Below are 17,208 nucleotides of genomic sequence, written 5' to 3' on the forward strand. Positions count from 1 at the left end.
CGGATACGCAATACTGGACGGAGTGTGTTTGTGGGGACGTTTTGGGGTTCCCCGAGCGTTTTCGAAGCGACAATTGTGCGTGCAATTCGTCATAGCGTCTTATTATTTACAACGAAACTTCTAGGACTAAAGTAATAGAATACGCATTACATAACAGCGGCCACTATTAAGCCAATGCTAAGCCGGGGAAAGCGGTATATAAATTTATCATTGGAGTTTGGATTATTACGTAATTAACCTGAAAAGTGTTACGTAATTCTGCAGGGTGATAAAAACTGCGATGGAATCGTCGTATAAAAACTCCTTAAAACAACAAAAAATTCGTCATATTAAAAAGTACTAGGCAAACATTTTAATTCTATCACATTTCTTTCATATCATTATTCTTGATCAACAGTTTACCATTCATCGCAAATGACCTTTTTCCACATTTTTGCCGTGAGTTTTTATAAATCCGCAAGATACATTTTCTTTACATAAAACTTTTTTGTTTTTCAAAACAGGCACTTCTTTAAAGTCGGAATATCATTCTGAACAACACTAATAAACAAAAGAAATTACCTCTTAATACGGCTACGACATATATTTTCGGGTACCTTTAATATTTAATCCTCAGCTCGAGAGCATTTCAAATCGGCAATCGGTGCGTAAAGCACCTAAACAAAGTTCTCCACGACTGGCGGGCTCCATCGATCGTAACTCTAAAAGTCAAAAGCATCTCACATCTTCTTCATAGCGGGTAGCAAGATTTCGAGCCATTACTGTGTACTGAACAAATGTCTGAAACAATTCCGATAATTTGTGCTGCAGCTTAGCATCTGGCAGCTCGAAATTCCTCGACCCGGACAACAGTTCCGCATTCAGTTCCTTCAGAAACATGAAAACATCGTAAAGGGTCTAGATTTCTTCGTTAAATTGTGGCATATCCTCGCTCACACGATGATCTTTCAGAAGACTGGGAAACATGACGGACTTCTCCAAGGATTCCACCTCGTCAGTGAATTTCTTTAGCGCTCCGAGCAGGCAATTCTCCGAGAGCAACTGCGCTCTGTTTTGAAATTCTTGAAAGGATGGCAGCTCTTGATTTGGGCCGAGGTTAAGTATGGAAGTTTTAATGTACCTCGCGACGGATGCGAGCTGATTTAATCGGTGACAAGAATCTTGAATTTCTCGTTCCAGCGGGACATAGGTTTCTCCGTTGCCACCATACCCTTGCGATAATTTACTTCTCATCTCTTTCACCATGAAATAGAAAGCACGCATGCTCATGTTGTTCAGCAGAAAGTTATTACCAGTACTACTTTTCATTGCTGGAATCAAATCTTTCACTGGCAAATCGATCAGCTTCATTGGGATCAAGACTGTGTTGTCCATCAAATCAACCGTCTGCACAAACTGTTCCATTACAGCGAGTAAGGAAGACTTGACAGAATTCAAACGCCTCTCCATTTGTTGTCAAATTCTTTCCAACGTAGCTCAATCAAAATGATGCAAAAATGAATGTACGTTGACGAGCTGTTCTCCCTTAAAAAAAAAACCTTGCGTACACCAAGGTTTGATCCTTCGTCTATTCCTGCTTGAAACCGAATGACCAAAGGTCTTTCCGAGCCGTTTATTTGCATTCAAAGCCTCCTTAGTTTTGTCTGGAGCCAACGTGACATTTTATTTTTTTCCGCGTGTGGTGGTGCATGTTGCTTAACACGTGCTAAGCATGCTACCGCCATCGACTCATAATTTCATATGTTGGCATCGACTCTTTTAAAGGGGAAGTATCACGCGAATTTGATGTCATTTCAAAACCGAAAAATGTTTGTCTGTCATTGGAAGAAAAAGTAATAATAATTGTCTCAAGTTTTGTTCTGGCGAGACAGAGGGTAGGTCGGAATGCATTGAAACTTGAAAAATGTTCAGGTAACGTTTTTCAAGTTTTCGCGTTTTTGTTGTCCAAAATGCGCTAGAAGAGAGCTCACAAACCTATAACCACTTTACGACAACTACTGACGAAAGTAAAGGACAAAGACGAACCTAACCGCAGACAGGGAGCAGTTTACAAGATCAAATGCTGCGACTGCCAGGCCACTTATATTGGTGAGACCGGCAGAAATTTAAACGTACGACTGACTGAACACAAACGAGCAACTAGAAATGGTGATATCAACAATCACATTGCTGAGCACCATTTACAAACGAACCACAGAATCGACTGGGACTCTGCCAAGTGCATTACCTACTGTACAAATTACTATCAACGACTCACTCTGGAAAGCTGGTTTACTAACTTAGAACAAACGCCACTCAACCGTTGCCTACAACTACCTGCACCATATAAACGACTTATTGACAACAACAACGAAACAGACAAACAATAGACATTTTAATAACAATAGACCCACGGACTTTTTGACTAACAAAAGACGGATCGAAACACACCAATCACTTTTTACAGTCTTCACAGCCAATAATATCACGGCTTACTGACAAACGACCAATAACATCTGGACTTCGTTGACCAATCAGGTTAACAACCAGACACGTATATACCACCTACTGACGTTCCACTATTCACTTGACTCTGAAGATGACTTCCGCTCAGGTTGTCGAAACGTCAGTCAAAGTCACCACAAACAGTCCTTCTCAGGACTACACTCACCCGGATGATCATAATTTACGTACTTATGACATGACTCCTGGGTTCAAACCATTTACAACTTTTATTTCACTTTAAAAGATTTCCCTTCGTGAGATCAGCTTGAAAAACGGCTTTCGGTTGACATAAATCTACCTGGAAGTTAAAAAATTGGACACGACTCTTGTACGCTGAATTTCGTTACTACTACAAAAATCCGAACGATAATTCTCCACTAATTAACATAGAAATGTTGATGATACTTCCGAGCTACTCTTTTTAGCTTATGTGTCTAAGAATTTCCGAGCCATCGCACAATTGCGTCGCACGAGTGCCGCAAAGTCTGCTATTGTTACTTTGCACAGTAGTGAACCTATATAGTTATAATAAGGAGATTAACTTTATGCTTTACCTGATCCTACTGGAACAAGTTTCTTCAACCTCTTCATTATTTCCTCAGAAGTCTTCTTTGATACGCCCCTGTCTGCATTTTCCTTTTCTTGATCCATGCAATGGGTGCAAACAAAAGCGAGAAGGGCGCCAGTTCAGTCCAAGCCGCTGAGGTCTCGATGCTTTGGGCAAATCGTCATACCTTTCCCTTCTTCATTAAAGTGCCCTGTCCTCAGGAGTATCAGTTCACTTTCTGACGAGACGGATTTTCTAGATACTTTCAGATTTTTAAAGATGGAATTTGATATCTCTCTTGCATGAAGCAATGGCGATGTATTCTTTGAGAAGGGGATATTTTGGTGGCAATCCACAGTGTGTGGATTCTCCTCTGCCTATAGAGCATTTGAGAGGCCTCGGTGTTCGAGGTGGCATGTTCGAAATTTTAGCACGCTAGTTAATTCGAATCCAATCTTAACTCGTGCGAAAGACGCGCGAACACGCGAACACAAAAAATAACAGGTGTTTGACAACCGCAGACAGCACGCAGGCTCACAAACGCTACTCCAAAATGGCGAGGTCAAAAGAAAAAATATTCTTGCCAGATTTTTATGTCAATTATATTCTAAATGGATTTATGAGAGCTTATTTACCTTACTTCCCGGCACATTTTTGGAAACAAAATCGGTATTATTCACATTTTTCATCAGTTGATGACAATAACGGGTGGCTTGTTGAAATAATCGAGGCAGGCAGACGATACGATCAAGCCGGCTAATTGGATTCTACGGTGGCTGTGAGATAAAACGCTAGCTAGGATGGAGCCTGAAATCCGACTGTGGGAGAATTTTTTCTCTGGCTCTTGAGAGGACATATTTGTGTGTCTTTCGACAACGCGCGAACACTTAATTGTTATACACTAAGGAGGTCTAAGGACATTGTATTGCTATAAATGAGCGGATGCCTTAGAAAACAAGTAGTTTATTTCAACAGCTTTTACGGCTTAAGATTGGTTGATTTCGATTCATTTTGGTTCTTATTTCCGATTCATAAGGTAGGAGTACCTTTGTTGTTGTTGTTGTTGTATATAAAAACAAGCTGTTAGCGAAGGAAACTGAAAGGTAGTAAACACATTTTTAAAGGGCTGTGAAAAGGCATTTGCAGCGTCAGAGTTTAAGACTGATTGCTGCACATTAATTTGGTTTAATTATTTATTTTTTGGCAAACTGTTTTGTAACTTTCAAAAATTCTGGGGGGGCTCAAGCCCCCCTGCCCCTCCCCCTGCTACGGGCCTGTATGAAAAGAGGGGAAACCTAGCTGTTAATAGCTTAGTTCAAGAGAAAATGAGGGACAGAGAGGGAGGCTCCCAGTCCACGCCTTGGGATATGTCGATTCCACTATAGTTATAAATAGTTTTAGACGGAAAAGGAAGTTTGTTTTCCGAGACGTCCGCATGAAGGCTAACCTCGATCTGATGTGGTTAGTCAAAGCAAAATAATGGCGGACAGCGTTGAGATAAGTTTTGTCGATGAAAACGACTTCCGAAAAGTAGGGAAATGGTATTTCTGGAGCGAGAATTCACAGTGGGAAATATGCTCCACAATTTCTTCAGATTCAAACGACTCGCTGGCGGGCATATCAGATTTTAGCGAAGAAATTGAGTCCGAAACGGGCAGCGATTCAGGTGATATTTCTTCGCACGATGGTAGCAAAAGCGACACGGACAGTGATTATGTTGGGAAACCCTCGATATCAGCAGGCAGCAGGAGAGGAAAGACGTCTAAAAATAAGAAACAAAAAGGAAAAGAGTGCTCTGGTGGCAAACAGGGGAGGAGAGCTCGCGTTACCAAAAGTAAAAGTGCCAATTCGAGCAATGCGCCCAAACAAAGCCAGAATCGAAGATCACAGCGTGGAAAGAAAAAACCAAAGGCGCTCACCAGGAACGAACTGGATGAGCTCGGTAAAAAGCTAGAAGGCAAACGTCCCATGTGTTGGAAATTTGTGTCAGAAAGACTCGCAAAGCAGTACGTTATGAAGCATTACAAAACACATCGTCAGCTTATTGAGGAAATTCTTGATGATCGCTACAATGAACTTTGTGATCTAGTACACCATATGTTCTCATTTTACGTACAACTCGTTTCAGAAATTGCAAAGGCCGTTAAAAAAGTCAGAAAGGCTCACTTGTCATTGCGCTGGATGAAAAGTTTGAACAGCTACCTGGATAGTTCATCCAATAATTCAAAGGTATGCAATGCAGTGTTCCACGATTTGGCAAATGAATATTCATCGAGTACGATTCGAGCAGTCACAGGCATTTTGCATTCCCTAGTTTATGATTTTGCACAGACAGAGTCTTACAATTTTTCTCAGCCGCTTGATATTCACCAGGATATTACACCTGAGGATGATGTCGCCTTATATCGAATGTCTGGTGCAGCTCTTTGCCAAATGATAAAACTGAGAAAAGATACTTTATCAGAAAAGAAAGGAAAAAGAAAAACGACACCTGACAGTAGAAGCCAAATGGAAATGGAGCTCGATTTTCTCATTAAGCTGAAAGAAACAGACAAAAGCCATGTTCCAGAGGCTCTCAATATTCTTGATGAAGGTCATTTGACCTTTGTCAAAAAAGAATTTCTAAACTTTGTAAGAGAGGCAGATTTGAATATCAGAGAATATGTGAATGAGCGAAGCTTAAAGAAACACAAGAGTAGTTGTACACTTCAATGTTTACAATGATGAACAATTGTTGAAATCATTCAAATGGTCAGCAGAGAAGTGTGGAGCATCAACTAAGGATGTCAAGTCTAATGTGATTGACAAGGTGTACAGTGATATGCTTCATAAACTGTGCAACACCAGAACAAAGGAATTCTTCAGAGGGAAATTTGAAAAGGACTTGGCCACATCAGGTAAAGTTGTAGAAGCTGACCAATCCCTGAGAGATAATCTCAAAACATTTAGCGTTGCTAAAAAGAGATAGGATATACCTGTATATTTTGTCTAGAGAGGAAGTGTCGATCCGAAGCGGACAAAAAAGTTGAGACTTAAATGAGTTGTAAATGTATTTAAAACGAGATACTGTTGCCCTAAGGCATTAAAAACACTAATTTGTGATGAGAGATAAAATTTTTCTCAAGAATAAAGATTTTGTACGGTGTGTTTGTTGTTTCAAGATCGATCTCCTTCATACACTCGCTGCATTTTTAATATTCAATCTGTTTTAGCACCCTTGACAGAGCCTTAATATTAAATGGTAACCGCGTGCCATCAAATTAAATAAACTGTTTTATGTATAAAGTAACTTCTAAACTCCCATCATGTTGCTCAAGCTATCAAAACATGTTGCAGATTGGGCGGAATATTATGCAAATGTAAGCCCGTTGCATTACTTAATGCTCCGTTTTTAACTCGATCGACGTTGTCAAACAAATGTATTGACAAGATCATTTCCGCTAATTTGAACATCGTTCACTTGTGATGTTGAACTCGTATATTAACCCGTGGAAATTTATATTCACGTTTCACTTTCTCAATTTTCTTCTAGACGTTTCGTTGTGAAGTTTGAACATTTTTCTTGATGGTTGCGAAACTTTGCGTTTTGTCTAACAGAACCGAACCGAGTTCAAGTTCCTTACTGTAAGTGTAATACGAAACGTTCGGACTATAAATCAACGAAAAAAAAAAAAAAAAAACAAAAACAACGAGATTAGTAAGATATCGATTAAATCTCCGATGTTTCGCGGACGTGCGGGAAAGGAAACCAGATAAAGTTTCGCGGGCCGTACAGTGAAATACGGCGCGCAAAATTGACCAATCACACCACGCGTACTAACTGAGAGCTAAACTAAAGCTACATCACAAGGTTTGACAGGGAGACCACGCCTTACCGGAGAGGTATTCTTGCTAACAGAAAGAACAATTTTTAAATAAATTGAGAAGGCGAGCGCCATTTACTACTGTAAACCAGTTTACACTGAGTTTTGACCGGCTCGTGGCGACATTGAACGATTATTTACCTAAAGCTAAACGGAGGTGAATAGCGATGGGTATACTTACTCGGTATAATATTGGCTCAGAGAGTTTTTAGTTCCGTGATTTAACCACTTCTCGTCAAAGACATTTAGAGTTCCACAATAACCATCTATCCTCCCCCCTCCCCCTGACCAGGTCTTTTTTTAAAAAGCCAAGGAAAAGAAAGTAGGATCGAAAACAGAAATCAGTAGGGACCTCCTCCCACCCCTTCCCCTCCCGAAAAAGCATAATTTGGTCTAAAACGTTTTTTAAGGTGGACTGCTCGTGAGCGAAAAGGCTCTTCTGGTTTACCGAACGACTAATTATTTAGTTTGAACGTAGCCCCTCAGGCCGTGGAGATCAACGGTGCACACCTGATTAAAAAACGAACGGATACTACAATAATCTTAGCCTTAAGACCGAAGAGCGATCTAAACTAATCTCCATTGTAAAATTGGCTGAACTTTGCGTCCTTTATTCGGGTATATGCTATTTTTGGTCACACGTTAGCAAAGGCCGCGCTTTTTGTGGTTCAAAAACCCACGTTCTTCTGGGCTCGAACAACGCGTGCTCATCTCGGACAACGTAAAGACACCCACGTAACTTTCGAACTCAGACTCCGAATAATTAGCTTCACACATTATACTTTGTGTCCTTCTGTTGACCAATTGTTCGTTTCATTTCATTCAGTGCTAATATTTGTGGAGTACTTTGAAGTTTATCGGCTACAAGGCCTTGATTTTTAATATCGATTTTTGCAGAGAGACTGGAACGAGACTACTTCAAGAGAAGTTGGCCCTCGAAATTTTACGTGCCCCGAAAATTTCGTTTTGTTTTCTCCACAAAAAATGGCGCAAGTTAATCTATTTTGAACATGATTAACAATAAATAAACCTGAGTACAATGCGATGCTTAAATTTAATAGTATAACAATAGATAACGCGGTGTGGGTAAACAGCCTACAATAGAAGTTTAACGGGAAAATTTTCGTTAGCTGCGTGGCACTTGTACTTATAAAAAGGGAAAGGTAAAATATAGTTCTCGAAGACGAGTGTTCAGTGCCAATATGTAGAAATTATTCCAGAAGCCCGAAACGTCTGGAATAATTTCTACATATTGGCACTGAACACTCGTCTTCGAGAACTATATTTTACCTTTCCCTTTTTTTAGCCTACAATAGATATTACTTCTCCGGTAAAATCTATACTTTGTACGACTAAAAAAGCACCTTATTGTTTTTTCTAGCGCATTTCTTTTATAATTTCGTAATTAAGACATGGTAAACTTCCAAAAAAAAAAAAAAACCGCAAAAAAATGATATGAAAAGGATATGGGTAAACAGCCTACAATAGATATTACTTCTCCGGTAAAATCTATACTTTGTACGACTAAAAAAGCACCTTATTGTTTTTTCTAGCGCATTTCTTTTATAATTTCGTAATTAAGACATGGTAAACTTCAAAAAAAAAAAAAACGCAAAAAAATGGGTATGGGTAAAAAGCCCATTATTTCTCCGGTAACAATCTATACTTTTGATTGCACGTATGGGAATAAGGAATAGAAATGAAAAGATCATCAAAGGCAAAATGTCTTGATGTTTAAGCAAATTCTCCCAACAACTATGATGAGAAAAATATGAAGAGTTGTGACGAGAATATCAATTTCGATACAGAGACTTCCAAGTAAAGGTTAAAAATCGGCTGAAAAATAAAGGACGCATATCAGAGAAGACATAACAACAATGCAGGAATGATCTCGACTTGATTTTCTAAGTTTTGACCTTAAATCGTGTAAAAAAAAAAAAAAGAAAAAAGAAAAGCCGTTAATATCGCATTTTCCCTTCACCCTATCTCCCCAGGGAGAAATCTTGAGCTGATTTTAATAATAGATTGGTGAAACTGTGGTCCCTAACATGGGATACGGTTTCCCCACCACTGCACAAAATTGCCATGGCTCGTTCCTCGATGATTATAATCTGATAAAGAATGTGAGTATTGATCCGTCAAATTGCGGTGGATAAGTTAACATTTTTCATTTTAGACTTGTGCAGTATAATGCACCAAACAATTTACTACTTATTATATTTTAGCGAAAACGACGAAAATACACATGCTTATGCAGAAATGGCTTGATCTCATTAGCTATTGTATGACTTCGTCTTTACGTACGTATCTCGAACTCAAGAAACCGATTCTTTCCCAAAATGTGTCAGGAGATAACTGAACAGCTTATGAAAGCAACAGGCGCTGCACTGAAACGCCTGTCGCAGGAAAAGGAAAACCTCACAAGAGATTTGGTACCACATCCGGCTGGAGGTCCGACAGGGCAACCCAAATAACCAACTTTCTTTCCTTTCTTCTTCAATGCCTGAGAGATCTAGAAAAACTGAACTGCTACAAGAATAAGTAAAAGAAAAATAGACTAAACCTTGTCTTTTGGCACACGTGAAACCCATTTGAATTTAAGTTTGTGGATCACCTGCGAGTGACTTAAGTAACACGCCTCGTGTGCACGTGTCTGCCAACTACTAAGTACAACCGGCAACTCTGTTCTTCGGTAAAAACATCTCGCTTTTTATTTTATTTATTTATTTTTTTTTTTGTCGCTCCAATCATGCACGTGGACTCCAAGTGTTCTTTCGTCAGCCTAGCTCCGTGACCTCTTGGTATGTTAGCTTAGTGTTTCAGTTCTTGTTTTTCTCTTTAGGAATAGCGAGTTGGAGACGAGATGCCATTTTAAAGCTCAGGATAAAAGCCGCCCCACCAACCCCCCGCCATCATCGCTACAGTCCAGTGCTCAAAACTGCTTTAATAATAATAATAATAATAATAATAATAATAATAATAATAATAATAATAATATTATTATTATTATTATTATTATTATTATTATTATTATTATCATTATTATTATTATTATTATTATTATTATTATTATTATTATTATTGTCCAATTTTATTTCCATACCCAACAGCAAAAGTAACGGAAGAAGTTCCATTCAAAATTTCGTCAAAAAAAAAAATTATGCTCCGGTTTAGAGTTTAACTTTCTCTGCTGGATATACTTTTTTTTTTTTAGTTTATCATGCTCGTGATTTTTTTTTTGGCCGCCAAATCAGTCGGATTTTGCAACAATTTTATCTAAAATGTTACCTTCTAAAGCACGTAACATTAATTTGTCATAATTGAGCTTACTTGTTCTTTTTTGGTATATGAAAAATGAACTCTATTTGTAGCGGATAAGCTATAAGCGACAGTGTGTGTTTGTGGGGATGTTTTGGGGTTCCCCGAGCGTGTTCGAAGCGACAATTGTGCTGTAATTCGCCATGGAGTCTTACTCAGAGTTAAGAACGAGGCTTCTAGGAGTAAAGTAATGGAATACGCATTACATAACTGCGGCCACTATTCAGCTGGCGAACAAGGTGTACAAATTATCACTGGAGTTTGGATTATTACGTAATTAACCTGAAAAGTGTTACGTAATTCTGCAGGGTGATAAAAACTGCGAGGGGATAGTAATATGAAAACTCCTTAAAACAGCAAAAAATTCGTCATATTAAAAAGTACTTCCCAAACATCTTTATTCTATCACATTTTTTTCATTTCTTTATTCTTGATCAACAATTTACCATTAATCACAAATGACCTTTTTCCACATTTTTTCCCCTAATTTTTAATAAATCCGCAAGATGCATTTTCTTTACATAAAACATATTTTTTAAACACAGACACTTCTTTAAGGCCGGAATATTTTTCTGAACAATACCAGTAAACAAAAGAAATTACCCCTTAATACGGCTACGAGATATAATTTTCGGGTACTTTTAATATTTAATCCTTACTAGAAAGTGTTTCAAATCAATCGGTGCCTAAAGTACCTCAAATGGGTTCTCCACGAGTGACGGGCTACATCGATCGTAACTCTAAAAGTCAAAAACATCTCACCTCTTCTTCATAGCGGGTAGCAAGATTTCGAGCCATTACTGTGTCCTGAACAAATGTCTGAAACAATTCGGATAATTTGTGCTGCAGCTTAGCATCTGGCAGCTCGAAATTCCTCGACCCCGACAACAGTTCCGCATTCAGTTCTTTCAGAACATAAAAACATCGTAAAGGGTCTGAATTTCTTCGTTAAATTGCGGCATATCCTCGCTCACACGATGATCTTTCAGAAGACTGGGAAACATCACGGACTTCTCCAAGGATTCCACCTCGTCGGTGAATTTCTTCAGCGCTCCGAGCAGGCAATTCTCCGAGTGAAACTGCGCTCTCTTTTGAAATTCTTGAAAGGATGGCAGCTCTTGATTCGGGCTGAGGTTAAGCATGAAAGTTTTGATGTACCTCGCGACCAAAGCTAACTGATATCGATTTAATCGGTGACAAGAATCTTGGATTTCTCGTTCCAGCGGGACATATGTCTCTCCGTTGCCACCATACCCTTGCGATAATTTAATTCTCATCGCTTTTACAATGAAATAGAAAGCACGCATGCTCATGTTGTTCAGCAGGAAGTTATTACCAGTTCTACTTTTCGTTTGTGGAATCAAATCTTTCACTGGCAAATCGATCAGCTTCATTGGGATCAAAACTGTGCTGTCCATCAAATCAACCGTTTGCACAAACTGTTCCATTACAGCGAGAAAGGAAGACTTTACAGATTTCAAACGCCTCTCCATTTGTTGTCAAATTCCTTCCAATGTAGCTCAATCTAACTGGTTTAAAAATGAATGTTTGCGAGCTGTTCTTCTTTAAACAAACCCGTGCGTACACTAAAGTTTGATCCTTCGTCTATTCCTGCTTGAAACCAAATGATCAAAGCTCTTTCCGAGCCGTTTATTTACATTCAAAGCCTCTTTAGTTTTGTCTGGAGCCAACGTGATATTTTGTTTTTCCCGTGTGTGGTGGTGTTGCTTAACACGTGCTAAGCATGCTACCGCCATCGACTCATAATTTCATATTTTGGCATGGACTCTTTTAAAGGGGAAGTATCACGCGAATTTGATGTAATTTCAAATTAAACCTTAAAATATTTGTCTGTTATCAGAAAAAAAAAATAATAATAATTGGCTATAGTTTTTTTTTTCTGGCTAGACACAGAGTAGGTCGGAATGTGGATTGAAACTTGAAAAAAGTTAGGCTAACGTTTTTCAAGTTTTTGCGTTTTTTTTTTTTCGCAAAATGCGCTGGAACAGATCACGAGTTATCCCTTTCAAGAATTGAGTTAAGTTTTTCCTCTTGTTGTTCTAGAATAACTAAAGGTGTTATTTCAATATTTTAAAAAAAAGAGGGAAAAAAAAGTGACACTTCCGCTTTTACTTCATATTTGCCAACTGTGTTCAATTTCTGACGAACGCTCATCATCGCTGTTCCTACAGATTTTCTACAGGTATGGCTTCCCTTAGCAAGAATATCTATTTTTTTAAAAAACCTGCCAAGGTTTGATCGTAAAAAATGCATACTGAACACTCGTGTCTCTGTTGTGATATAACCTGATACTGTTTTCTTGTTGGTGCATGCAACGTTCATTAATCAACGTGATGTAAAAAGAATAAGCTGTGCTATTTCGTTTGCTATCATTGTGAGTTCACCTGTAGTGTGGTGGTTATCACGTCTGGCTTCAGTGTAAAAGACCGGGGTTCTTGTCCTCGCCCGGGAACCATATTTTCATATAGTACGTTATATCTTAGTTTTACACTTTGACTTACTTTGTTCCTTTAACATAATAGGTTACCACAGTAATCCTATGTAAAAATATGGCTGATTCACTTAGCACGAATCTTGTTCCCTGCTGTCTGTTTCATGAAACAATACTTGGAGGCGTTTGCAGGGCGTGACGGTGGCGACATTTTATGCTAACATGAAGTTTGCTTTCCAACCCTAACCCTCCTCCTTTCATCAGTGGTAATTATTACAAAGTCCCTTTGAGTCCGCCTCCAATGAACTACGATTTGTCCCAATTTCAGCAGCGATCTGTGACGATTCTTTATTTCAGTCTCTTTTTGCGGGAGCACTTTACCAAGCGAAAATAGAGCCTGGCCTTACATGTAAACTAAGTCTTGTGAAAGTTTAGAATGAAAGAAGAGAAGATTTCAGTACCCTATTAATTATGTTCCACCGTTCCCGAGTTTCCGTCGCCAGAAGAGAATTAGTCAACCTTGTTTCCAGATCTCTTCTCTTCACGTCTCAGGGTGAAGAGGAGAGACCCTGGGAACGAGGTTGCGAATTAGTAGCTCTTTTTCCACGATCTTGCAACTGATGATATAAGGGGCTTTAAATAACACAGTTCAAAGTATTGCATTAACGTGTATTATTTTTCTCTGTGTTTAATTTTCTTGTCAAGCTCAAACTGCGCGTAATAACAAAACATTCCTGGGAATCAGAGACCAAAACAAAACAATCAACAGCCTTTAAAAAAACAGAGCTCTGAGATTGGCACATAATACTTTACAGTGTGGTGAAATATACTGCCGAGAAAATCCGGGAAAAGAAAAGAGGATTAAAAATGTTCAAACCTTACCTCTTCAAGTGGGCTTCGTCGCAAAAGTTCTTTACTTACATTACTTCTAATTATCGCGGTATCTTCACAGTTCAATTCATTGACCCCATTTTATCGACTACGTATACGTATTTCATCTCTTTTTTATTTGCATGACTTTGCGACATCAAACAAAACCTTGGCGCGCTAAGAGCACATACCTGGGAATCAGAAACTAAAACGAAACAGTCAACAATCTCTTACGACAGCTTTCTATGATTGCCTCGATCATACACCACTAATTCCCAGAAACTCATAGATAGAAAATATTAAGACTCGATTGCGTGTTGCAAGGTGCCGAGAGGGTCGAAGAGAAAACAAGATAATTAACTTTTTTTCTAATATTAAATTAAAACCAAGTTTTAAGTAGTGTGTTCCAGCCCATTTGTTATATTGACAATAATTATAATTGTCCCTGTAATTTGACGGCTTTATAAAAGAAGCTTTAACAATAATATTCACTTTATTGACCTTTTTCTGTTTTTGAAAGGCATGCCTTTCTTGCAAACAAAAACTTGTCGCCCCAAGAGCACATTCCTGGAAATCAGAAACCAAAAACAAACCGTCAACAGTCTTTTAAAAAAGCGTTCTGTGATTGGTTCATACGCTAAAGATTCTAGAAAAGCTAAAGATAGAAAATCACAAGACTCCATTGTGTGGTAAAGACTGCCGCAAGGTCACTCCTCGTTTGTATGCGAAAACAACATGGATATCCGAACGTTGTTTTACAATCTACGCGAAGAAGTGTCTTGTCCGGTGTGTTCAGACTTATTTAAGGATCCCAGACAGCTTCCCTGTTTACACAGTTTCTGTCTGCATTGTTTGAAACACTGGCATCAGACGAGTGGCGGTCAAAATGCATTCAGATGTCCGAAGTGCCAAGCCCTTAGCAGAGTGCCTGCAAGCGGCGATCTGAAGGATCTTCCGACCAGCTTTTATCTGAACGGCATGATTGATGTGCTGGCCATAAAAGAATGCAACACAACCCAAGTAACGTGTGGAAACTGCGACAAGAAAAGCTCCGAGGCTTCGTACTGCTTTCACTGTTGCATGTTTTACTGTGAACAGTGCCTAATTGGACACAACATGATGCGAAACAACAAAGATCATCGTGTTCTTGCAGTGAAAGAGTTCCAAGACAAGGACTATGAGGATGTATTGAGGCGACCCGTGTTTTGTTCAAGACAAGAACATCAGAAAGAAGAGCTGAAGTATTTCTGTAAGAAATGCGAAACAGCAGTTTGCCAAACTTGCGTCACTTTGGATCATGGAGGACACACATTGAAATTAATCGGAGAAGAAGCCGAGGCTCAAAAGATCGAGATGACAGCTCTTATACAAGAACAAAGACAAAACTTACAGGCATACATGAACTTAGTTACTCAACTTGATGAAGAATACGCTGAACTGATTGAAAAACGCGAAAACGTTAAAAGGAATGTCGACAGCTTTACTGATGACTTGATCAAAACAATTCAAGCGAAGAGACAAAATATTCTCGCTGCGGTGGAAAACGAAACAAGGAAGTCGGGTGAAAGTGTTGCAAGGGCAAAGACTGAGATTCAGCAGAAAATAACTTTGATCGAATCATCGCTGAAAAAAGCTGATAAACTGTTAACACGAAGTATAAACGCCGAGGTCGTTCAGCTGAAAAAATCATTGACGGCAATTTTGGAAGAAGTAGAGCAAGCCAAGCATGTTTCCCGTGACGCTGAATATCTGCCAACTGTAGTTTTCGTGGAAAACCAAAAGATTGAGAACGTCATCAATAGCGAAGAAATTGGATTCTTGGAAATATCGTCCCCAATCAAAGCAAATGAATCCATCGCTGAAGGCAAAGGACTCAGAGAAGGAATTGTTGGGCGTGAAGCTCAATTCAATTTGACCACAAGAAACGCTAACAAAAGACAGTGTTATGATAAGCGTGACAATGTAACGGTAGAGATGAGAGACGAGCGTGGACGAGAATGCGTGACCAAAGTGCAAATAGATGATAAAAAAGATGGAATCTACAAGATTAGCTATTCTCGTAAAGTTCAAGGTAGCTGTAAATTGTCAATTAAAGTAAACGGGGAACATGTTCGTGATAGTCCTTTTACTGTGCTAGTAAAACCATTTCACGTGAAACTTGTTTTATCTTTTGGAAAAGAAGGTTCGGGTGTTGGAATGTTTCAGTATCCTCTGGGGGTGGCAGTGAGTAACAGGGATGAAATAGCAGTAGCTGACCCATTGAACCGTAGGGTTCAAATCTTCAACAGTAATAGGGATTTCATAAGATCCTTTGGTCGCCAAGGTAGCAATCAGGGGGAATTTAAACATCCCCATGGAATAGCCTTTGATAAGGATGGAAAGATTTTTGTGGCAGACAACGATAACCATAGAGTGCAGATTTTCAATGGGGAGGGTAGGTACATGGGTATGTTTGGTGGGAAAGGAAGCCTTGATAGTCAGCTCTCTTGTCCTTGGGGTTTATCCTTGGATAGTCAGGGTAACATTATTGTTGCTGATTCAGGTAACAGACTGATTAAGATATTTTCCCCTGATGGCAATTTTCTAATGAAGATAGGAGGGCCTGGTTCTTTTAGTTTCCCTGCCCACTGTGTTCAGTGTGATGAATATCTCATAGTGTCAGACTCTTTTGATCACAACATAAAAGTCTTCAGTAGGGAGGGTGAGTATAAGTATAAGTTTGGTAAGAAAGGGGGAGGGGATGGGGAGTTTAATTGTCCACGTTTTTTGTCAGTGACTAAGTCAGGACTACTGATGGTGTGTGATGAGGATAATCACAGAATACAAGTCTTTGAACTGAATGGTAAGTTTGTTGGGAAGTTTGGAACAAAGGGCAGCAACTTAGGAGAATTTGTTTGTCCGCGTTCAGTAGCAATGCTAAGTAACAACCAAATTGTTGTTTCTGATAGGAACAATCATCGCATTCAAATATTTGAGTGATAATTGTCCTCTTCTCAAATAGCAACAGTAGTAATCAATATCTTTATGTTTTGATTCAAAGTTTGGTGGGAGCCCTTCTCTATTAAGTCGCTTTGTAAGACAACAAGAAAAAGCTGTGAAGATGGTGACTGAGAAACTGAAAATAGCGAGGGGTCATGGTCACGTGGCCATTTCTGCCGGTTGCCGTTTGTCGTAAGCGTAATTGTTAATGTTTCTATTATCAAGTACCTCGCGCCTTATATTGGCTAGATTGTGATTGTACAAACATAACGTTACTTGAATGTGTTTTTCGATTAGCAAGTGTTTATTGTACGCTCAAAAAGTTTAAAGTGTTTATTTTCTAAGACGCGAGTGTTATACTACTCTTAAAGTAAGCATGTTACATAATTATCTGCTTAAATATTGTAACAATAAGCTCAAGTGATTTAGAAATTACTGTTGTAAAGGTAGTCTACTGCGTTAAAGAAATAAATAGTTTGTGTATCCAAAAAATCTGTGTAATCTTCACTTGTTTTTTAAACCTCTGTTCGTAAGAGTTGTTAAATGTACATCACCATTGACTGGTTTGTACTAAACAGAGACGAAACAAAAATGGCGACTACGCGAACAGAATCGTGAATTCTCCGTTTACTACCCTGTTTCTTTTATGCCGCAATCAATATCACAAAGGGTATGACAACAGCCCAGTGCCGTTT

General features: G+C 38.9%; 3 protein-coding genes and 2 pseudogenes across 5 annotated transcripts in view; 2 read left to right on the forward strand and 3 right to left on the reverse strand.

Moving 5' to 3' along the window:
- The window catches only part of LOC146448459 (E3 ubiquitin-protein ligase TRIM45-like), a 216,495-nt gene that overhangs the window by 134,873 nt on the left and 64,414 nt on the right, over positions 1-17,208 (forward strand). The window lies entirely within an intron of this gene.
- Positions 351-1,583, reverse strand: LOC146448478 (uncharacterized). The gene has a single exon (XM_085102557.1). The coding sequence runs from the start codon at positions 1,447-1,449 to the stop codon at positions 898-900; it is 552 nt and encodes a 183-aa protein (XP_084958683.1). The 5' UTR covers positions 1,450-1,583; the 3' UTR covers positions 351-897.
- Positions 351-11,815, reverse strand: LOC146448477 (uncharacterized; annotated as a pseudogene). The gene is made up of 2 exons (XR_014861054.1): positions 10,741-11,815; positions 351-482 (listed from the first exon to the last, which is right to left on the reverse strand). The product of XR_014861054.1 is annotated as an uncharacterized LOC146448477 (transcript).
- LOC146448479 (uncharacterized) overlaps positions 10,635-17,208 on the reverse strand; it is a 16,746-nt pseudogene continuing 10,172 nt past the window's right edge. Inside the window, exon 2 of the transcript XR_014861055.1 lies at positions 10,635-10,675. The product of XR_014861055.1 is annotated as an uncharacterized LOC146448479 (transcript). The remainder of the gene's footprint in view (positions 10,676-17,208) is intronic.
- Positions 14,254-16,638, forward strand: LOC146448480 (E3 ubiquitin-protein ligase TRIM45-like). Its single transcript, XM_085102534.1, has one exon. The coding sequence runs from the start codon at positions 14,270-14,272 to the stop codon at positions 16,511-16,513; it is 2,244 nt and encodes a 747-aa protein (XP_084958660.1). The 5' UTR covers positions 14,254-14,269; the 3' UTR covers positions 16,514-16,638.

The sequence above is a fragment of the Pavona decussata genome, unplaced genomic scaffold, assembly GCF_977016875.1.
Source record: "Pavona decussata unplaced genomic scaffold, jaPavDecu1.1 SCAFFOLD_912, whole genome shotgun sequence".
Lineage (NCBI taxonomy): Eukaryota > Metazoa > Cnidaria > Anthozoa > Scleractinia > Agariciidae > Pavona > Pavona decussata.